Source organism: Oryctolagus cuniculus, chromosome 4 (assembly GCF_051225735.1).
Source record: "Oryctolagus cuniculus isolate XC-2025 breed Fujian yellow rabbit chromosome 4, ASM5122573v1, whole genome shotgun sequence".
Classification (NCBI taxonomy): Eukaryota; Metazoa; Chordata; class Mammalia; order Lagomorpha; family Leporidae; genus Oryctolagus; species Oryctolagus cuniculus.
The window spans coordinates 130254546-130277795 of NC_142870.1; the positions used below are offsets into that span (position 1 = coordinate 130254546).

Genomic DNA, 23250 nt, shown 5'->3' on the forward strand with positions numbered 1-23250 from the left:
ATAAATCTTTAAAAAACTAATTAACATTTAAATTTAAGAAAAAAAAGAAGTGAGGAATGAACACAGTGGGGCCCCAATCCAATAGCACTGGAATCCTTAAAAAAAAAAAAAAAAGGGCAGAAACACTGGGAATGAGTGCACGGCAGAGACTACGTGAGGACGCTACAGGAAGGTGCGTCTCCCAAGCCCCAAGAGGCCTTGGAGCAAACAGACCTGGGACACCTGGATCTTGGACTTGCAGCCTCCAGGCCTTGAGAAAACGCATCATTTTTGTTGTTCCAGTCACCCAGGTTGGGAGACTTTACAATATAGCCCTAGAAAACTAGTACACGTTCTAACTAGGTGCTATGCTGCTGGGAGTTTATCCCAAAGAGTAGAAATTATTTTTCAACTATGAATACAACCACTTTAAAAATTATTTAAGAAATGGGCAGCCAGCTAACTACAGCACACAGAGGTTTGTCAATCAGCACACAGATGATGGAGTGTTATGTATCCATGAATCTAGTAACAATTATTACTAATATTTGTGTAATATATAATTTAGCCATAAGGTCAACTATATTTTTCATTTTTCAAAAGTAGATAGGGGGCAGGCACTGTGGCATAGTGGGTAAAACTGCAGTACCAGCATACCATATGAGCAGCGGTTTGAGTCCCAGCTGCTCCATTTCCCATCCAGCTCTCTTCCATGGCCTGGGAAAGTAGTAGAAAGTGGCCCAAGTCCTTGGGTCCCTGCACCCACATGGAGATCTGGAAGAAGCTCCTATCTTCAGATTGGCTCAGTTCCAGCCTCTCTCTTTCTCCCTGCATCTGCCTCTCTGTAACTCTGCCTTTCAAATAAATAAATAAATCTCTAAAAAAAATAAAAATAAAAATAAAATAAACCAGTTAAGGAAAATTAAGTTGGTCTGGAGATAGTCTGTGATGGTGATTGCACAGCAGTGTGAACGTACTCAAACGTGGCTAACTGGCAAATGCAATGCACATTTTACCACAACAAAAAAACATAAGTTACATACACATACACATAATGTGGGGCTGAAACATAAAGAAGTGTCTCAAAACTGGAAAAAGACAAAACAAAAACCATCGTGTCTGGTCAGCGGGACTACCTGCAGAAAACTCTTCTATTTTCTTTCACATTATTGGAACAATACTTCATGGGGCAATATAGCGAGCTACCAGTTATATACGCGTTTGGGTACATATGTGTGCACCTAAAAAGAGCTCCGCAATGATACACAAACCTTAAACATGTTTACCTTTGGAGAAAGAGAAGTGTAGAAATTCACCTGCATATCTGAGCTTTTATTTGTATGTATGACATTTTTGATTTCATAAAAGTATTTCAATATCCTAATCATTAAAATTACCAAAAAACTTTTCTAAAAAATTAAGCCCTAAAAGTATACAAACAGGGATGCATGTTTGGCACAGCAGCTGAGGTGCTACTCGGGACAGCTGCATGCCCGAGCAGAGTGCCTGCATTCAAGTCCCGGTTCCATTTCCAACTTCAGCTTCCTGCTAACCTGCTCCTTGGGAGGCTCAAGTACTGGTATCTCTGGGAGATGCAGAGTTCCTGGGCCCTGGCTTCCACCTGGCCCAGCTTGAGCTCTTGCAGGCATTCAGAGAGTGAACCAGTAGATGAGAACATCTCCGAGTGTCTGTTTCCCGCCATTTCAAATAAATAATTTAAAAAAAAAAAAAAAAACCCTCTGCCTTTCAAATAAACAAAAAATATTTAAAGAAGAAAAAAAGAATGTATGGATGAATCTAAAAGAATCCTACGTGATAGTAATAAAAAAAAAAAAAGTGGGATACAGGAAGAGATGTTTGGTCTAATAGGTAAGAAGCAAGCTAAGACAGCCAGGTCCCCTATCAGAGTATCTGGGTTTGATACCTGGCTCCAGCTCCTGATTCCAGCTTCCTGCTAGCGTAGACACTAAAAGGCAGTGATCAGAGCTCAAGTCATTGAGTTCCTGCCACCCAGGGAGGAGACCTGAATGGAGTTTGGGGCTCCCAGCTTTTGCCCGAGGCTGCCCAAGCCATTGCAAGTATTTGGGGAATGAACTAGAGGACTGGAGCATTCTCTTTCTCTGCCTCTCAAAAACAGAGGGAGGGAAGGAGAGAGAGAGGGAGAAAGAGGTGTAAAGGAAGCTCTTCTTTACAAAGCAACTCCAATACATGCATAAGGAATGATAACTAGAAAATTAGTATTTCTGCAATCACCAATAAAATATATCATTCACCAAGAATGATCGCCAATTGATGGCTAAAATCATAGGGCAGAATTTTTTTGGTGACTAGGATATTAAAGCAGGGGTGGGTCTTAAAGCAGGGGTGGGGAATCTTTTCTCTGCCAAGGACCATTTGGATATTTATAGCATCATTCACAGGCCATACAAAATGATCAACTTAAAAAGTAGCCTGCTATACATTTAATGAACTTCAAGTCCCACCCTTGGCAGGGCCAGCCAAAATGATTTTGTATGCTTTGTACGGCCCTCGGGTCACATATTCCCCACTCTTGTCTTAAAGCATCACCCTGCAGCGATCATCAAAAGGTAAAGAATACGGTCTTGCCCATGGAGGCAGATGGCAGACACAGCCTTCACCAAGGGACCAAACTTGGTACAACCAGTAAGGCAGCAAGCTGGCATTGCATGCCTCCTGATACATGCAATGTCGTCTTCTTACCACAAATGTTTAATCTGAATCCCGTCATGAGGAAAACAAACAAATCCAGAATACCAAACTAGAATACAAGACGTCTGGCCTAGACTCTTCTAACATGGCAGTTGTGAAAGCCATGGTGGAGCAGCACTGGGCTAGATTGAAAAAGACTAAGCAACCTGACAACAGGTGCAACGCATGAGCCCTTCCGGGTCCTTGGGGTCATGACAGAGCATGTATGTGTGCACACATGCACATGTGCGCACACGCACACACACACACACAGAACATCGGAGGGAAGTTTGAAAATGGACTGGGGCTGAAATCACAGCAAATGAGAAGTATTAACTGTCTATACAGGATGTCACAAGCGCACGTTCTTTCATACAGGGAACAGACAATTATCATTACCTTTGACGGGTTAATTACAATATTCCTGGCTGAGCCATGTTCGTCTCCAGTGAAGGCTGGCTGATTGTTGAAGCCTTGCTTTACATTCACAGCAGTGAGTTCATCCTGTTCAAGAGAAGGTATTGATTAAGCAGAAGGATGTAAGAGCTTCAGCTTAATCCCGCACACTGCAGGCTGGGTAATGGCCGACTTCACTATGCTCGGGAGGTGGGAATTGTTGGAAGAGCAGTCAAAGCAGAAAACTAAACCTAAAAACCAATACACAGATGCGCAGAGAAACAGAGCAAGTATGGCAAATGTTAACAGTGGTTGAAACTACATGGATTCTATTATCATATTCTTTTAACTCTTCTGTAAGCTTGAAGATGTTTAACTTTTTTACAAGTTGGAAAAGGAGCAATTGAAGAGTAAGAGTGAAAAATCCCTCCACAGAAACAGAAGACATAGGATTTTCAAGCTACGGAGTCTACCGCTTGACCCCGGCTTCCATGCCAGCCCCTGCACACAGCCTCCATTTCTGCTGAAGAAAGTTGGCTCACTCAACTTCTCAGACCCCACTGTGGGTTACACACAGAAATGAAGCGTTTCCAAGAGCAAGCTTATGACTGGAACCACACAACACCACCACCTACAACTGACAGATGTTCAGAGCTTGCCAAGGTCTTCCTTACACCTCAGCTCACTCCAACTTTACCAACTCTGAGGGAGATGGCAGGCGCGCATCTTCACGTCCATTTTACAGATGAGAAAAACGAGGCTCTCTTAGTTACAGCAGCAACTGGACAAAGCCAGTACTGAAACACTACCCTCTAGCTCCTAGACCAGGAAGAGAAATTTCCATGACACCATGCCACCGGAGAACAAATGCCACATGAAAATGTGGTCTAAAAATACGAAGCTACAACTCCCACTCGCCTTAAAAAGATCTCCTCCTGCATAGATACAGGAAAACTTTCCCAAGGTCACAACATATCAAAAATAGCCCAAGGCTTAAAAAAAAAAAAAAAAAAAAAAAAACTGCCCTGCCCAGATTATCATTGAGTTATGGAACTAAATCAGAGTTCCTAAAATACAGACTTGAAAGAATAAGAGGGAGAGATTTCAGTAAATGAAGCTACCTTCTGCTCCCCTCACTCCAAGCCAAGAAATGGTCTTAGTGACAGGAGTAATGGTAACCACAGCACAAGATCGAGAATAGGCAATTATTCTTCATAATTATTCAAAGTGCAAAATGAAAAAAAAAAATGCGATTGATCAAAATCACGGCTATGATTAGTCAGAAAAGCTTGGGACAAAATATTTATGACATGCAAGCACCTGACCAAAGTCTACAAAGGTCACCTTGGCCAAGGACCGAGATCTCCTGGAGACACGCCACAGAACTTTGCTTGATTACGTGTGCTCTTACTAATACCTTGGCGGGCCACTGTGTTGGCGGGCTTTCAAAAGACCCTGTTACAGGAAATTTAGCTGTCTGGTAATCAAGTCTCCTCCCAGCATAGAAGGTCACAGAAATCGTGATCCACACAGAAGATGAGCTGCACACACCCATGAGAGAACAGCTCAACCTGCTCGCACATTTTCAAATTGATGACGTGAAAATCTAGGGCAAAACTACATCGCACATACCTTAAGTCAGAAGGTTTCAGCCCACTGAAATAAAGCAAATGCGCTAGCAAAGTGTTTTGTTGTCTCGGTCAAGAAAGTAGGGGCACAAATGAGATCATGAGGGGTGCTGGAATGAGAAATTGGATACATTTGTCTAATTTGCCGTTACAGTAATACAAGAAACATTAATTGAGTAGCAGCATATGTTTTTCCTAAAAATAACATTCGGGCTCAATCAAGAGGAAATGTGTAGGGCTGTTGGAACCACTTGGTTCCATTTCATCCTGCTTCACTTTTATTCTGAATTAACACACAGCTCGGTGAGTTGCCATTGTACTTGACTGCTAACTTCCACCGGACGGCAAAGACATGCCTCACTCCCACTCACACCCACTATCACCAGGGGTCAGGGCTCTGTCAGCCACTCACCTTCACCTCAAACGAGGAGCCCCGTGGCTTGCTTGGACTCTCAAGTTTTGAGAAGTTTCGCATCTTGCATTCTAAATCTCACAAAAACATAACCAGCATCTGCCCACTTCTCACCACCACCATCACTGCAGGCTTGCAGGTGCCAATGCCTCCTAACTGGTCCCCTTGTACACTTGCTCCCTTGAAGGCCAGCCAGGTGTGAGAGGTTTTTGCAACTGAAGATCATGTCACTCCAGCTCACAACCTGCAGGAACTGCCTGTTTCACTCGACAAACAAGCAAAGGCCCTAGGAGTTCGTACCATTCCCCATGTGCTCTGAACTCTATTAGCTTTCTGCTTAGGCTTACCCACACTCCCCAGGGCTCACACTGACCTAGCCATGACCTAGCGGTTAAAGCTTCTGCCTGCAGTGCCAGCATCCCATATGGATTCGAGTCCTGGGCGCACCACTTCCAGTCCAGCTCCCTGCTAATGCACCTGGGAAAGCATTTTCAAAAGAAAATGCTGAAGCATGTTAAACTCAAACCCAACTATCAAAAGTGCGGTCCATGGCCCAGGCACACTGGCCCTACCAGGGAGCTTGTTAAAAATGCAGAAACTCAGCACCTCCCCTAATCACAATCTGCTTCTTAACAAATTTCAAAGTGACTCATGGACACATTAAACTTTGAGAAGCAGAGCCACAGGAGTCAAAGAAATTGTGAAGTGCACCACAGTGCAGCAAGTGCAAAATGCAGACTGACCCAGGTGTGTCGGATTGCAGTCTCAAACGGGAGGGAACAGCGTGACATGGATTTTCTGAAATGGTAAAAAGCTCTCGGCACAATTTCAAACTAACAAAATAAAACCTTTCCCCAATAGAATAAGATGTAACAGTTACACTCCGCAGAAACTCGGTGTATACTAAATGTATATGAAAGTCTTGCCAAGAACTGCTTTGAGATCACAAATCAAACAGATTGCAGCCTGAGACAGCGAGACAAACACAGGGGACACAGGACAGTTCTGCAAAGCCCAACCCTGAGCACCCTGCAGACAAGGAGCATACCTGGCCCCACCCACCAACAACTGCCCTCCCCACCCCCCCACCTTCCCACCCCCTACTGCCCACACTCCCTCTGAAAACCACAGCCCTGGAGGGACAGCTTTTATCTTCTAGGACCTGCATCTGAAAGGCAGGTTTAAGAAACAAGAAGCTCCACACTGAAGGGGCAGGGGCTACACCAGCACAATAGGAAGTTCCAATTCCATCCTACTGCAGCCTTATGGTGCCCACCTGTGGCTACAGGTGGATGCATCACAGTCTGAGACAGACTAGAAATGCACACAAGAGGAAGGCAAAGGAGCAGGTGAGAACCCACAGTCAGGACCAGCATTGTGCTGTAGTGTGCTAAGCCACCACCAAATGGGCGCCAGTTCAAGTCCTGGCCGCTCTGCTTCCCAGCCAGCTCCCTGATAACGGGCCTGGGAAAGCAGCAGCAGATGACCCAAGTGCTTGGGTCCCTGCACCCAGTGGGAGACCCAGATGAAGTTCCAGCCTCCTGGCTTTGTCCCAGCCCAGCACTAACTACTGCGGCCATTTGGGAAGTGAACAAGCAGATGGAAATTCATTCTCTCTTTCTCTCTCCCTCATGCCTATCCCCCCAGCTCTCTCCCTGTCTCCGTAACTCTGCCTTTCAAAAAATTTGTAAATCATTTAAAAAAAAAAAAAAAACACTATCTATATTTTCACCTCCATTTCATGATTTCATGGTGATGCCTAGCAAGCTTGGGGACTGTTCCTACACTTCCAATTCCTTGATCATAAACCACGGTCATAATAGATTCTACTGTAACTGCCTCTATATCCCAGTTGAGGAAATAGAGCGGAAGCTAAATAACTTGCCCAAAGCCACAGGTGGAAAAGAATTCCAAATTGGGCTGGGAGCTATGCTGAACTGGATTAAGCAGTCACTTGAGATACCTACACCCTATATCAGAATACTGGTTTGAATCTTGACTCCTCAACTTTTTTGTGATCCAGCTTCCTCAATATTTGGGGTCCCTGTCACCCATGTGGGAGGCCCACATGGAGTTCTAGGCTCCTGACTTTGGCCTGGTCCAGCCCTGGCTGTGGCAGGCATCTGAGGTGTGAACCGGCAGATAAAAGATCATTCAATATCTCCACCTCGATTTCTCTCTTTCTGCCCTTTAAATAAATTATAAGTAAATAAATAAATCCAAAGAGTTCATATTCCTAAGCATCATATTACAGACCAAGTATCCTTCATCTGAAACCCTTCAGACCAGAAATATTTCACCTTCAGATTTTTCTCACTTTTGAAACATTTGCATATACATAATGAGTTATCTTGGTGATGGGACCCATTTGTGTTTCATATACATCTTGCGTGCATGGCCTGAAGACAATCACTGTAGGAGGGACACCGTGCTTGACTATGCCTGAATTTTGACTGCAGCCTAACACGTGAAGTTAAGGGTGGAATTTTCCACTTGTGCCATCACGTTGGCCCTCAAAAAAATTTGGGTTTTGGAGTGTTTCCGATTTCCAGACAGGGATGCTCAACCTGTATATGAAAATGGCTGGCATTAGCACTTTTGCCACTGTTTGACTCATATTTCTGGTTCAGGAAAATACAAACCTGAAGCTCTAGTCAGCACCTAGAGAAAAGCCCTCTTGAGAAATTGTAAGGACCTTCGGCTGACTGCAGTGGCTGTCGAAATTTGCATGCATCAGAACACCCTGAAAGGCATGTTACAGCACAGCACGCGGGCCTGGCACCAGGGTTCCCAATTCCAGATGTTCTAGAAGGGCCCAGAATGTGCATTGCTAACAGCACCAGGTGGTGCTGATGCAGGCACCACACCTCAAGAACATGAAGATTGGGGGTTTCTGGCTCCCAGGAAACCAGGGCTTTCACGCCCAGTGTCAGTGCTCCTCTCACCACTGGGAGAAACTGCATGTCCCACCCATGGCTCAGGAGTAGGAGAATTCCAAGAAGAAAAGCCTGTTGGAATTCTCTGCTACACCCCTACCCCACTCCCACTGCAAAGGCACAAATACAAAGCTACACACACGCTCACACACATACACCAGTGGAATTGGGAACGAAAACAGCAATATAAAATTTTCATTTTCACTCCTTGAATTTCTCATAGAACCACAATGAATGAAAATATCAGAGGCAGCAAATAGAGGCAAAAAAAAAAAAAAAAAAAAAGAGCCTTAAAAGTCACTTCTGTTTGAGGTTTACTAGTATAAAACTTTTGGTTAGGTTCCCTGAGTAACTAAGTGAAAAGGGGTTAAAAGCCCAATGGATTACAATCAATAAATGCGCCTTGATGGTCAATTTCCTCAAGGTGCTGAAAAGAGTGAACACCAATGATGTGAATCTTAACAGTAAGTTATGAATAAGATTCAAATTCCGGAGTGTTGGGGCAGGCACTTAGCCCAGCAGTGAAGACATATGGGAATGCCTGGCTTTCGGTCCTGGCTACAGCGTCTAGCTAATGAGCACCCTGGGAGGCCTCAAGTATTTGGGGTCCTGCCACCCATGTGAGAGACCTGGATTGAGTTCCAGGCTGCTGGCTTCAGCCTGACCCAGCCTGGGCTGTTGTACACAAGCATTTAGAGAGTGAACTAGCAAACACAGCAGATTCTCTCTCTCTCTCTCTCTCTCTCTCTCGCACGCACACACGCATGCACACACGTACACATACACACATTTTTAAATTAAAAACTAAAGAAACAAAATTCCAGAGTACTTACTAAGTACTTCCCAAACTCCAACAACATACCAACAGATCCCTTTAAAGGAAAACCATTCCCCCCAACCTGATGACGTCTGTGACCCCAAGTCTGGGAAACTGGGCTATGACACGGATGTTTCAGAACAGGGGTCAATGTCTGCTACACAAACTCCAAGCACGAACTTCTGTGACTCTTTGCTCTGGAAGCTTCTGCCAAGTCTTGTCAGGCAAAGCCAGGAGAGTCAGTCCAGATTTTGGAAGAGCATTCCTCTAAAACCCCCAAGCCAGAATCTGTAAGGACACAAGTATTGAACCTCTTCGAAGAGGGCAACACCACCCAAATTCTTATAAAGCCTTAAAGAGACTTAAACTTGCCCCATTATACCTATCCAACAATTGTAATAGAACCAGAAGCTGCTACTTGGCCTGTGTGCAAAAGTGGGACAACTCAGACCCCTAAAACCAAGGGAGCACACACAAGAGTTGGCCTGTTCTGTGGATGCTAGATCAGTGGCCTTGAACCTTTTCCAGGAAAAGGACTCCTTATTAAAAGCTGGACAGTTTCCCATAAAACAAAAAAAAAGTAGACAGTGAAACAGAAAATAAAAGCTTTTCCTAAGTGCTGGAGAAGGGGCAGCTGTGAATCCAGAGATGGTTTGAATGTAGTCAGTCCACCCTCTGTCTTCCCAACGTCTGCATCCTCAGACTCAGCAACCCCAGATTTTGAAAGCCATGCTGAGTGTTATCATATTATACATTTTCCACAAACTTTTTGAAGACCCTTTGCATGCACAGACTAAAAAACTGTTACACCAAAATAAACATCTTATCATTCCATTTTCCATAAACATTTTGAAATCTCCCCAAATAAAGGGCTTGAGTTTTCACAGATTTTTGGTATGTTCTCGGGGACTCTAGAACCAATTCCCTTGTACATACAAAGGGACAGTTTAGGTATCACTAACAGCACCGAGAGCAAAAAGAGTTACTCATTCAAATGCTAGCTGAGGGTCTGATTTCACAGTCCTCACCATCAGCTAGGGCAGCAGACTCCAAATCACGCTACTCGTGGATTTCAACAGGTTTACAACAGACCTGGTCCCAAAGTAGTAACCTCAGTGTGGAGAAAGGAGGAATCCCACATTTCTTGTCACTGGTTGCAACTAAATAACAATACTGAAAGCAATGCTAGGGAGACAGGTACCCAGAAACACCAAAGGGTAGACACTAGCTATGTCACTATGGGAGGTCAGCATTCACTCTGCATTTATATTCTATACCAATACAGAAATCAAACCTTTGATACTTTGAGTAAACGCCAAATGCATCCATAAATCTCATGCATCTACTCTGAAGTCCAAAGAATATTTTTTGGATCACTTTCAAAGCAATCTTTTAATAAAATGTTTCATTGGAAAAGTGAAAACATTGCCAGTTTGGAAACTCCATAAGCTCTTTCTCACTCAAGAAAAAAGTTTAGTAAAATTTTCAGTGATCACCTCAAAGGGTACAGGAACACACACACGGGTGTACACGTACTCACCCTTAACCTCCTCCAGCCTCACCACCTAATGCAAAAACATGCAGAGACGCTCAAGCTTTTCCATCACTGAGTCACTTCTAACAAACTAACTCAGTGACTGCCCAACAAATGGGACAGAAAAATCCATCAGCAATGATAATGCCACAGAAGCAAAGAATTTTCCCTCACTATGTGCTAGGCAGGCAGGCTGGCAAAGTTCATGTCTTAACCATCCAAAAAAATTCTACAAACACTTTATATTTTTCCTATTGTGTCCACCTCTCCTTCAAAAAAACATTCTTGGACTCCTAAGGACATCTACAGATCCCAGTTTGAGAAACTGGGCTATGACAATCCCCATCGCGTATATGACTTAATGGTCATTTGGCAATGCTTACAGTTAGCAGATAGAAGTGACCCAGAAAATAAGGAGAATCTTTCTCTATTACCTCATCATTAGCCAATCCCATCCATACTTTTCTCATAACATGTCACTTTTATACCTTCCTTTAAAACACTGCAGTCCTTCCCTCACTGTGGCCACTGTCACAGCAGGGTCTGGTCATTCCTTCCTCTGTCCAGCCTAATGGCCCCAGGGGAATCTTTTTGGAGCATGGTTTTTATTTCTGTGCTCACCTATCCAAAAGCCTCACAGGGCTTTTCCATTTTTCTTCCCTGAGAAGGGGGCTAAAGAAGCATCTAGCACAACTCTCAATAGACTCTCAATAACATCCCTGGCCTTCTCCCCACCTAACTCTGGCCCCAAATCAAAGAGCAATTACCTAGGACTGGCATTCAAAGCCTTAAACAATCAAGCTCGGTGTTCTGGTCTTGCTTCCATTCTAAGTGCTAGCTTCCCATGAATCTGAGTTTAAAGCAGAGCCCTTACCAATGACTGGGACCAGAGTAACTGACCTCCCTGTACCTGGTGGTGTTGTTTGAAAGGAGACGAGAATAACTCACAGGGCCAGGGTTACATAAGAGAAAATGTGCGGAGTTTAGCACAGTGCCTGGTCCATTATGAAGTGCCCTATAAATGGTGGCGACTGTTAGTATAGCTGCCTTCTATTTTTGTATTTTAACTTGCCTTTAATCTACTTGACTATTTTATGCCATCCTGCACACAGTGTCTTTTCAACCTCTAAGGCTTACATCATGCCATTTCCACCCCCCGGAGTATAGCATCATCAAATCTTTTGCATTTTTCAAACTCCAACTAAGGACTCCCCTCCTTCAATCAACAAGTAATTATGAATACAGCACTGTGCTGAGTACTGGGGATTTCATACAAAGAGAACTGCAAGTGTGATAAAAGCACCAAAGAGCAGTTCTGCCTGCACAGGGAGCACATGATAGGGGCTTCCCCTAGTCCAGGAAGTCACACGAGAATTCCCAGAGAAAGCGGCCTCTGAGCCGAGCTCTGTCTGCAGAGTAGGAGTGTAAATCAAGAGGAAGAGCCTTTCAATGACAAGGTTCTGACACTGCTTGGGAAGTTAGATAATAATTCCTCTAAGGATGCTGCAAAATTTTGGAATGTATATACTGTTAATTCCTAGAGCAACCACAAAAAAAGAAGAGATAACTAAAATCCCAAAAGTTAAAATTGCTTTCTAAAAACGCCAATAATAAAAAAGAAAATAGGAAAGATGACACAGCAAAAACAAATAGGAAACTGGTAGACAAAAATCCTATCATCTCAACAGTTACACTAAACACTAATTAAATGCTCACGGGCTGAGCCTTCAATCAAAAGGAAGTGATTGTCAGAATGGATAAAAAAAAAAAGAGTCCAACTGCGTGCTGTACTTTTAAATACAAAGATGTATTGTAAATATAAAGATAGATAAATTGACAGCAAATGGACTTGTACACCATGCAAACAATGAGCCTAAGAGTGCTAGAGTGGCTATGTCAATAGCAGGTAAAGCAGGCTTCAAAACAAAGAGCACTATCAGAGAGAAGGAGGGCATGTCATAACGATAAAAGGATCAATTCATCACAAAGGCATAACAATCATCTGGTGCATACGCCTAACGGGAGAAAAGACAGAGGCAGAGTACATAAAACCTGTAGGGTCAGAGAACTGAAAGGACGTGGTCACACAAGCAGAAGGAGCAGAGCTGAAGCCGAGGGACGGGAGAAGACCAAGGAAAGGACTTCTGTCTTTCCCATCAGAGCACGCAAGGGGGTGGCGCCATCCAATCTGGGAATGTCTGCAACGTGGACAACTGCCTGCAGTAGGGTCAGAGTCACTGGGAGGCTGGGAGTGAAAGGGGCAGGGAGCACTTCGCAGGTGCTCATAAGATCTGGAACACCAGATGATGGTAGCTTGGACCAGGATGGTGGCAGAAGGTGGAGAGAAAGGTAGATATTGTGGGGTCATCGGGAGTGAAACTCAACAGGACTGAAGTAGACATGCGTCAAGGAATGACAACAAGTGAGGTCATCAAGGACCCCCACCTCCCTAGGCTTCAGGATTGGAACACCTCCTAGGATGGGGTACAGCAGAGTTGGTGGGGGGTGGGGGTTGGGGAGAAAAGAGAAGCAGATCAAGTTCTGGTATAAATAAGCTTGTGGCATCAGACACGCAATTTAAAGAGATACTTAGGGGCCAGTGCTGTGGCACAGTGGGTTAAAGCCCTGGCCTGCAGCACCAGCATCCCATATGGGCACAGGTTTGAGTCCCAGCTGCCCTACTTCAGGTCCCTGCTAATGTGCCTGGGAAAGCAGTGGAGGATGGCCCAAGTGCATGTGCCCCTGCACCCAGGTGGGAGACCCAGAAGAAGCTCTCAGCTCCTGGCTTTGGCCTTGCCTGGTCCCAGTTGTTGCAGCCATTTGGGGAGTGAACCAGCAGATTTAAGACCTCTCTTTGTCTGTCTGTCTCTCTCTCTCTGTAACTGTGCTTTTCAAATAAATAAAATAAATCTTTAAAAAATAGTAATAATAAAGTGATCTGTATAGGCAGTGAGGGCCAGAGGCCTGGAGTGCAGATAAGTCAGGCAGGAATGATAAAATGAGTTGTTTGCAAACATTGGTAACTGAAGCCTGGGGGTGGCCGAGATCGCCTAGCAAGAGGGTAAGGTGAGAAGCGACCAAGGCAGGACAGACCCAGGGAAAACCACTGATGACTTCAGGGCAGGTGGAGGAGGCAGCATCGTCAGAGGCGACTGGGAAGGCACAGCCCGAGCAGAGAGAAGGAAGCCAGCAGCCAGGAGTGTTTCACCTCACAAGACAAGGCAAGAAAACCTTTCAGGAAAGGACAGAGGAAGAAGAGCCTTGGCGGCACGCTGAGGGCAGAAAGCAGGCTGGCCTGAACAGAGGAGAGAGAGTGGGCACACAGGCTGCTTCTGAAACAGTCTGGACGAGGAGAGAAACGGGAACAAGGCATCACGGAATAGCAGGATCCAATGAAGTCAGGGTCTGGGGCATGTTTTAGTGCCTCTAGAGAGAAGCCGGTGAAGCAAATGGTTGAAGGTAAGAGGAGGCAAGGAAGATGGCTGGTTACTAGAAATCCCCCCAAAAAGAGAAGGGGACAACATCCTTGCCTGGGACCCAGAAGCAATGTCCAGTACAGGCTAGGCCAGTACGTGCAGAGGTGGAGCTGCAGGGAGCTGCCACTGGCCAGCTGTTCTGGGTAGAACTGAGTCCCTTAAAAATACACATCAGGGCAGGCACTTGGTGCAGTGGGCTGAGCTACCATTTGGGATGCCCACATCCCACATCAGAGTGCCACCGGGAGTCCCAGCTACTCCACTTCCAATCTTCCACCTGAGAAGGCAGCAGAAAATGGCCAAGTATCTGTGGAGATGCAGATGGAGTAACTGGCTCCTGCCTGCAGCCTGGCCCAGCTCTGGCTGTTGAGGTCATTTGGGGAATGAACCAGTAGAGGGAATCTCATCTCTTTCTCTCTTTCTCTCTTTCTCTCTCTCTCTCTTTCTCTCTCTCTTTCTCTCTCTCTTTCTCTCTCTCTCTCTCTTTCTCTCTCTCTTTCTCTCTCTCTTTCTCTCTCTCTTCTCTCTCTCTCTCTCTCTCTCTCTCTCTCTCTCTCTCTCAGCCTCTGTGTCTTTCAATAAATTAATCTCAAAAAAAAAAAAAAAAAGTCCCACCTCGCTACTGTGCACACCACTTTGATTGGAAATAGGGCCTTTGCAAGATGTGATCAAGTTAAAATGCGGTCCTGCTGGATGAGGCTGAGTCTAATACGCCTGCTGTCCGTAAAAGACAAGGGGCAGACACAGAAAGGAGACGGCAAGGCAACGAAACGTGAGGCAGAGACTGCAGCTGCGCAGTCATGAGCCAAGGGCCACCCAGGTCTCCAGCAGCTGGAAGAGCCAGGGGAGGAGCCTCCCTTGAGGCTTCAGCGGTAGCACGGCCCTGCCCACATCCTATTTCAGACTCCCAGGCTCCAGAAATGTGCCTGCCGCCAGCAACAGCTCAAACACCAGGGCCACAAGGGAAAGCCAGCTCTTCACAACCACCACTACCTCCGTGGCTATTATATTCAGCCCCATCCAGACCACACCTGCAGGCCGTCAATCTCAAAACCGTGGAGACCTGAGACAAAAGCAAAGGGATGCCAGCTCAACACTGAACAGCAAGTGCTATCCTCACACCTGTAACTTGAGCTACTATCGGAGCACTAACAGTATCACTCCCTGGTATTTAAACTGCACGTTCATGTCTACCCTCAAGATGGCGTCCATCTTATGGGGTGAGAAACTGAGCCCAAGGTAACAAAATGAAATAGATGACTATGTGGCGGTGTGTGAATCAGGCTCCAAAGACAAGGGTACTTCAAAGAGTTTGTAGAGGGCCCAGTGCTGTGGCTGAGCAGATTAAAGCTGTGGCCTGAGGCGCCAGCATCCCATATGGTTCACATCTCAGCTGTTCCACTTCCAATCCAGCTCCCTGCTAATGCACCTGGGAAAGCAGCACACTGGAGACCCGAAAAAGCTCCTGGCTTCAGCCTGGCCCAGTCCAGGCTATTGAGGCTATTTGGAGAGTGAACCAGAGGATGCAAAATCTCTTTTCTTCTCTAACTCTGCCTTCCAAATAAATAAAGATTTGTAAAAAATGGAATTTTAAGAAGTGTATTTTAATGCAAAAAAAATTTTGAAATCCAAGTCCAGGCATATAGGACTCTTCAAAAACTACATGGAAAACATATGAAAACATGACACATGTATTTCAAAAAACGTTGCACCAAAATAAACTTATCTTCTAATTCCATTTTTCCACAAATTTTTTCAAGTGCCTGTGTTGGTCCAAGTTGCTCTGTGAGATGGTGACCTTTGTGGAGAGCACAGGGTGGTTCCAACAAACCCACACTGGAATGTTGGCTCCCCTCCTCTTCCGTGAAATGGAAATAACCCCTTCCCATGCCTATTACAAAGAATGAGTGAAATCCCCCGTGACACAATCAGCATGGTAACCGGCACATGCTAGGATCATCCTCACCATTAAAATCACAATCTAAGGTCGGCTCATATGGGCCTGCGTGGTGAACATGACTGGGTAATGGTAATTGTTCAATGGACTGGACAGAAATGCCCACCATGGACAACGTGTTGAACACACAAGGCACTCAGAGGTGCCGACTTCCCATGAAAACCTCCCTCATCCTACCCAGAAGTGGCCTAGACAGGCAGTTCCTCCTCCCCCATTTTAAAGCGGCAGAGCCTTTGATTTCAATTATAGCTAAATATACTTAGCATTTACACTGCTCTTATCCAAATAATTGTAGCCCATCAATTCATATTCAAATCACATTCAAATGCATGTCACCCTACAACATCAAACACCTGGAAAAGGCTCTCAGAAAAATCCCAGGAAAACTGCAGGAGAAAAATACTTGAACTTTTAGATTTGCATATTCATTAGGAAGGAGAAAGGACTGAAGGTATTCTCTGGTTAATCTTGCCCATAGTAATATCTAAGGTAACCTCAAAAGGGAGTTTTCCCTTGGGCTCTGCATTGCAAAGGCAAAGTGATAATCTTATACAATTTTTTTTCTTTTTTTTAATTCAAGAGAGCAAGCACGCACTGGTTTGTACTCTCCAAATGCCCACAATGGCCAGGGCTGGGAAAGGTCGGCAGGCGGAAATTCAAAAAAAAAAATGCAAGCCTCTTAAGTGGCTGCAGGGACCCAGGCACTTGAGCCACCACCTGCTGCCTCCCAGGGTGTGTGGTAGGAAGTGCAGTCAGGAGTTGGAGCTGGGAATCCAAACCAGCAACTTCAGTATGAGATACAGGCATCGAAACTGGTGTCTTAACCATTAGGCCAACTTTTACACCCCTACACAATTCGTGCCCTGCAATTTTATTAAATTTAAACACTTCCTTTTTAAAAAAAAGTGTTTTTCACTTAGTACTTAATATACCAGTGTACTACGTAATCTGTCTGTCCTCGGAAGTTAACTGTCTCATTAGCTGACGTACACTTAGCCTGCACATGGCTCCTTTTATTTATCCCCAACCCCAGCCTCAGTTACACCCCTGACCCCATGTGCCGCGCACAGCTGCAGGAAGTCAAGTTACAGGAGACCTAAGAATGATTCCTAACAAAAGTACTGCAAATTCATGGAGAAGGGAGGGGAGGGGGAGAAGGAGGGAGGGGAGGGGGAGAAGGAGGGAGGGACAGAGAAAAGGAGGAGGAGGAAATATGTTGTGTAATAAGGATAAAACAGGGGTAGGAAAAGTCAAGTATAATTGTAGTATCTCCCTTTTCCTGCTTGGGGAATGGGGAAGAGAGACTGGGAATTTCTCCTCTTTGCTGTTAGTAGCGGCCATTTGTCAAGTGCTCAAAAAAAAAAAAAAAAAACAGAGAAGCAAAACCCATAATTTTGAGTCAAGGAAACAAATCGCCCCTCACCAGTCTCAGAAAAGCCCATCTGAGCATTTAACCTCCGCAGGCACCTCTTGGCCTCCACCAATTTTTTCGGGAGCTTTGCTCATTCCCACCTCTTCAACTGGGCTTAGCAAACCTTCCAAGCAATTCTGGAGATTAACGACCACCAAAGCAGCCCACAAGGAGGCCAGGAACAGGTTACTAAAAAGAGACTGAAAACAGGGGACAAGCAGGGTAGCCAAAGCTAGGCTGGCTGTTTCAGCAGTAAGACCTTCAGGCAAACTGGTTAATGCCAGTTAGAAGGCAGCGGGTGGGCAGCAGTTGGAACGTCCGTCCGGATTCAGCCATCGAGTATTAACACGGATGCCTGTCATTTCACTCAAGACTGAGCACAGAAACGTGTCGCTCTGAGGTCCTCACGCAACGCAGACTGACCATCCGACCTGAACGGTGCTCCGAGAAACCAGAGCAAAACATTCTCTACTCTTTGCTTTCCTTTCCTTTGGTTGTCACCAGCCACCGATTCCTCTCCAGTCCTATTTAAAGCCCTGATCGGTCGGGCTCTTTTTACTTCATGCTTTGGTTACTAAAGCTGCCTCCCTCACAGCCTCCCCGACTCCACTCTCTTCCCCCACTGGATTTATTAGGCATGAGCTAGTGAGATAAATCTGACAGCAGAGTCACGTGCACTCACAACCCCCCCCACCACCACACCCCAACATGCCAGGACTCCAGCAGCCGCTCCACCGAGTCTACCAGCACAGGCACTACCCCTCCGTTCCAGAACCTTCTTCCCAGGTGGGGTGAAGCATGTCCTCACGCCCTTAGACCCCACATCTTCCCATGAAAGCTGCCAGTATCCAAGACTGGCTTCTCAGAACTCACCCAGCACTTTTAGCCTCACTGTCTAGACAGCAGAATGGCTAAAGCCCAGGCTCAGAAGCCAACTCCAACTCCATCATCATGCCACTCAATCACCCTGGGCAAGTGAAGGCCCTTCCTGTGCCTCAGTTTCCCAATCTGTTGACAAGAGGACTTAACAGTACCAGGGTCACAGGTCATGTGAGGGTGGCATACAACCAAGCATAAAGCACTCAGAGGTCCATCCAACACTGAACAAATATTGGTTCTAACAATGTAACACAGCACTGTAGCCCCTATACTCCATGCATACCTCATCCTCCAATTTTAAAATAAACAAAACTAGCTCATGAGTCATTTTACAAATGGGGCAGTGAGCCAGATGCTCGCTTCTCAGAGCAGGCCAGTGTGGGCCCATGCCGTCACTCGCCCCCAACAAGCAGCATGCCAAAGTTCAGGAACCTGCATGGCCACGGACACGCCACTACGTCCTAGCAGCATTTAATTTTCCTAGTAAGACGTTAAGGTAAATTAAAAAAAAAAAAAAAAAAAAAAAAAAAAAAAAAAAAAAAAACTAGTCTTTTCCAAGTCATTTTGAGAAGCATCAGGCTAGAGGGGCCAGCATGCTTCTGTTTCTTTGCTACCTGCACCCCCCCACACACACACACACACGTCACCCAGTACAGTGGGAGGCACACAGCATGTCCTAAGTCAGCGAACATACAACTTCCAAAACATTTCGATCTGGGCCAGTGCTGTGGCACAGTAGGTTAAACCTTCACCTGCTGTGCAGGCATCACATATGGGAGCCAGTTTGAGTTCCGGCTGCTCCACTTCTGATCCAGCTCCCTGCTGATGGCCTGGGAAAGCAGTGGAAGATGGCCCAAGTCCTTGGGCCCCTGCACCCACGTGGGAAACCCACAAGAAGCTCCTGGCTTCAGACCAGCCCAGCTCTGGCCATTGCAGCCAATTGGGGAATGAACCAGCGGATAAAAGATCTTTCTCTGTCTCTCCCTCTGTAACTCTGCCTCTTAAATAAATAAATCTTGAAATATAAAACACTTCAATCATTTAATAATGACTTAGCACACTTCACGTGAGTAGCAGATACATAAATAGTGTCGGCAGCTCATTTTTTTCAGGAGGGAGTTGACATGTGGTCTAAAACTGACCAGAAACTGAAAACAACTCTTACTCCATAAGGGTTTTCCATACTGTCTAGGAACACAGCACTGTGTGGTACTTTATTTAAAATGCTTTTTTAAACCTAAGCCCTGTCAATACTAACCTCCCCTATGGATCTCAAGTGAGGTGAGTTATCCAGCCCAGCCTTGTGCATTCCTTTGCCAGATCCCATGTACCTGTAAGAAACCTGGCATTATCTTAACAAAAAACACCCAACAGCACTCCAGACAGAACACACTTTCACTGCTCCTTCACTCCTGCCTTAAATGGCCTTAATCTCAACAACCTCACAAGATTAATCCATGAATGAAATGGCTGGAAAAGGAAAGCGGCAAAGTCTACCAAATTTTAATTGACAACAAGGCGGCATTTGCGTAGCTGAGCTGTGGCACGCTCGTCGTCGTGGGCTGAAGGAGGCTGAGTGATTTCTGCTAAGGAAAATCTTGGCTCACTCAAATTGACTCTAAGAAAGTCCAGGTAAGTCCTGCCACCACCAACCAGCCTCACCCTTTTCTCAACAGAAGGAGGGGACAACAACAAAGTCAAAACTCAACCAGCCTTGGGTCCCGGATCTCCTGCCCCTGCGCAAGTTCTGCTGGCTTCAGCTTCTATCTCTTCTCCCTGCAGGAGCCATCACCTCTTCTCTATTGTCCCCAAAGCTACAGGCATGTGCACATTTACACATTCAGTGTTCAGTTCCAGAATTGTTGGCAACGTCTCCCAACATGGCACCCAATTTTCTCCAGGTGCTCCGAACCTTCTGCCCAAATGGCCTTTCCTTCTCCATCATTCTTTTTTTCTTTTTCTTTTTTTTTTTTTTTTAAAGGTGGGGGGAGGTTATTTGAGAGGCAGAGTTACAGACAGAGAGGTCTTCCATCTGCTGGTTCACTCCCCAACTGGCCGCAACAGCCAGAGCTGGGCTGATCAAAGCCAGGAGCTTTTTCTGCGTCTCCCTTGTGGGTGTAGGAGCCCAAGTACTTGGGCCATCTTCCACTGCTTTCCCAGGCACATTAGCAGGGAGTCAAATCAGAAGCAGAGCAACCAGGACTTAAACTGGCACCCATCCGGGATGCCTGTGTCGCAGGCAGAGGCTTTTAACCTACTACACCTTGGTGCTGCCTCTCTGCCCCCACCCCAGCCACTTACCATCTTTCTGAAGACTTCTCTAAACCCCCAAGAACAGAGCCCATGCTCACCCGTTCCACAAGGAACCTTTTCCTTTCCTGTGCATACACTGTCATCCCTCAGTCCTCAGGGATAGGAACCACGTCTTAGACTTCCTGTCCCCCCATCCTTGCTGTTCCACCTCCTGACTTAGCAGATGTCTAGTAACTATTGGCCAACAAATAATACTGGACAGATCCTCTCCTTGCCTCTGATCACCAGTGGGAGGATAACAGAGACACAGTCCCTGCCACACAGAACATAAAATAGTTAGGGGCATACAACAGGTAATAGATAAATCAGAACACTGAAGAGTTAAGAATTACTTTGCAGTGATAAAGTGAATACGTTAACCAAGCAGCAGGAGGCACGTGTGCAAAGGTCCTGAGGAGACACACTGCTCAGCAGATCCAGGGAAACGTAGAGGAGGCAAAGCACCTGGAGCCTCACCCCACGAGAACTCTCCCTTTAGGTCATCCACACCCATAGCCCCATCAGCTGCCCTTCTCAGGGCTCCCACTGACAGGGTCCAGAAGCCGAGCTCTGGAAAGCTCCATGTCTCGGCATCCGGTGGCTCCTCCATCTTGCCGTGTGCTCTCAACAGGCAATCACAGCCCCTAGTGAGCACGGTGCACCCAGATCCACAGGCCTGGCTTCCACTACCACACAGTCCAACCTGAACTCCCCAGAGGCTTCTTAGGTCAACAACATTCAGAAATGACTCAGCCTCCCCTCCCTCCACCTCCCTACCCTGGGGGAACAACTGCACAAATTCTCAGGTTCTCTCCAGCATGTCAGCCACCTGCTAAGGCTGTTCCAACTCCAAGACCCCCAGGCTTCTTTAGAATTTACTACTACTTGTCTATGAGAAGCCAGATTCTCTTCATGTTCTTCAACCAAAGCAGCATGTCACAACAGGCCCAGTGCAGAACTGGAAATGAAAATCCAGAAACCAAAAAGATTTGTGAGGGTGTAAGAAAATGCCACCCTTCTAATGTTTGTGGTTTTCTTGTTTTTGTGGTTTTGTTTTTGTTTTTTTAGTTTGGAAGGATAAAAAACAGATTTTTAACAAGGAATTGGTTTATGAGATGCATATATGATTTCTCAGTCCCAACTTCTAGTAAATACTTGAGATAGAACTTTCATACACAACAGCTCAGTAGGATCCTCAATGTCTAAGATGATAAGGGGTCCCAGGAGTAAAAGTCTGGGAGAAAATGGCGGAAGCTTACAATGCTGGTATATTCTCGTACTCATCCCTCTCACCTCTCACCCACTCTGTTCATTCTGCCATCCAAGCTACCTTTCTCTCTAGTCCTCCCCTGCCTCTTTCTTCCCAACCCGTCCGTAGGCCACAGAAACGGTCCCCTGCCAAATGCCATCAAAGCTCAGAACCCGTGGAGAAAGCATCTTTGCTGATATGATTAAGCTAAGGATGAGCTCTACCTGGATTATCGAGGTGGGTGCACATCCCATGACCAGTGTCCTTAGGGGAGCTACTCGGGGTGGAACACAGCTGTAGGCAAACATCAGAGCCCTGGGGTCCGCACGCCAAAGAAGCCAAGGAACACCTGCAGCCAGCAAAGAGGAGAGCCAAGGACGCATCTCACCCTCGGGCAGAGCAAGGGTGACCCTGCCAACACCCTGATCTCAGACTTCTGGTCTCCAGATCGTGGGAGACGCCCATGCACTGTTGTAAGCCACCTAGTTAGTTCATGGTCACCTTAAGGCAGCTCCAGGAAATACTACCTATGCCAAGTCCCAGATGTCAGTGACTATTTAGTCAGTCTTACTCAACAGGACCCTCAGAGCCACTGTCCCCTCAAACTGTGACACTTTATCACTTAAACTCACTCATTTAATACCCATGAGTGGTGCCTCATCCCTTTCATAATATCCTGACACCTTCACACAGCACACAAAGACCCTATGACTTGACCCCACCTTCCTTTTCCACCCCAGCCTAGGGTGCACCCCACATATTTCTGTCCCATGACCCTCTGCACATGCTACACACTCTTCCTGGAATTAATTTCTTTCCAAATCTTCCATCCTATTCACTCCCAGATTCATAAATCTCCAGGAATAGGTATTGGGTGCAAAAGTCAAGACAGCGGGGCTGGTTCTATGGGGCGGAGGGTAAGGGTAAAGGGCAGAGGGTAAAGCATCCCTTATGGATAGCAGTTGTGTCCCAGCTGCTCCACTTCCAACCCGGCTCCCTGCTTATGAAAAGCAGCAAATGATGGCCCACATGTTTAGGCCCCTGCTATCCATACAGACGACCAAGATGAAGCTCCCGGCTTCTGGCTTCAGCTTGGCCTAGCCCTGCTCCTTACAGCTATCTGAGGAATGAACTAGCAGATCTCTCTGTCTCTCCCTCTCCCTCTATAACTTTGACTTTCAAATAAATAAATAAATACAAAGTTAAGACACCACTTTGGACACCCACACCCCTCCCAATCCGGGTGCCTGGGTTGCAGTCCCAGCTCCACTTTCAATCCAGCTCCTTGCTACTGCACACCCTGGGAGGGAGCAGCAATGCTCAAAGTACTTGAGTCCTTACCATCCACATGAGGCATCCGGATTGAATTCCAAGTTCCTGCCTTCAGCTGGGCCCAGCCCTGACTGCTGTGGGCACTTAGGAAGTAAACCACTGGGTGGAAGATCTGTGTGTGTCTGTTTCCCCCCCCTCTGCCTTTTCACATAAATATGTGTATTTTAAAAATCTCCATGGGGCCGCTCCATGGCGCAGTAGGTTAATCCTCCGCCTGTGCCGGCATCCCATATGGGCGCCGGT

At 46.1% G+C, this 23250-nt stretch overlaps 1 protein-coding gene across 12 annotated transcripts in view; it reads right to left on the bottom strand.

Annotated features, from left to right (window-relative positions):
* Positions 1 to 23250, bottom strand: part of MED12L (mediator complex subunit 12L) — a 360120-nt gene that overhangs the window by 322720 nt on the left and 14150 nt on the right. For all 12 annotated transcript variants that reach the window (XR_016232702.1, XM_089331069.1, XM_089331070.1 and 9 more), the window contains one exon: positions 3088 to 3192. Coding sequence is in view for 11 of the 12 variants with exons in the window: in XM_089331069.1 (XP_089187195.1) it covers positions 3088 to 3192 (105 nt within the window). In the remaining variant the exon portion in view is untranslated. The remainder of the gene's footprint in view (positions 1 to 3087; positions 3193 to 23250) is intronic.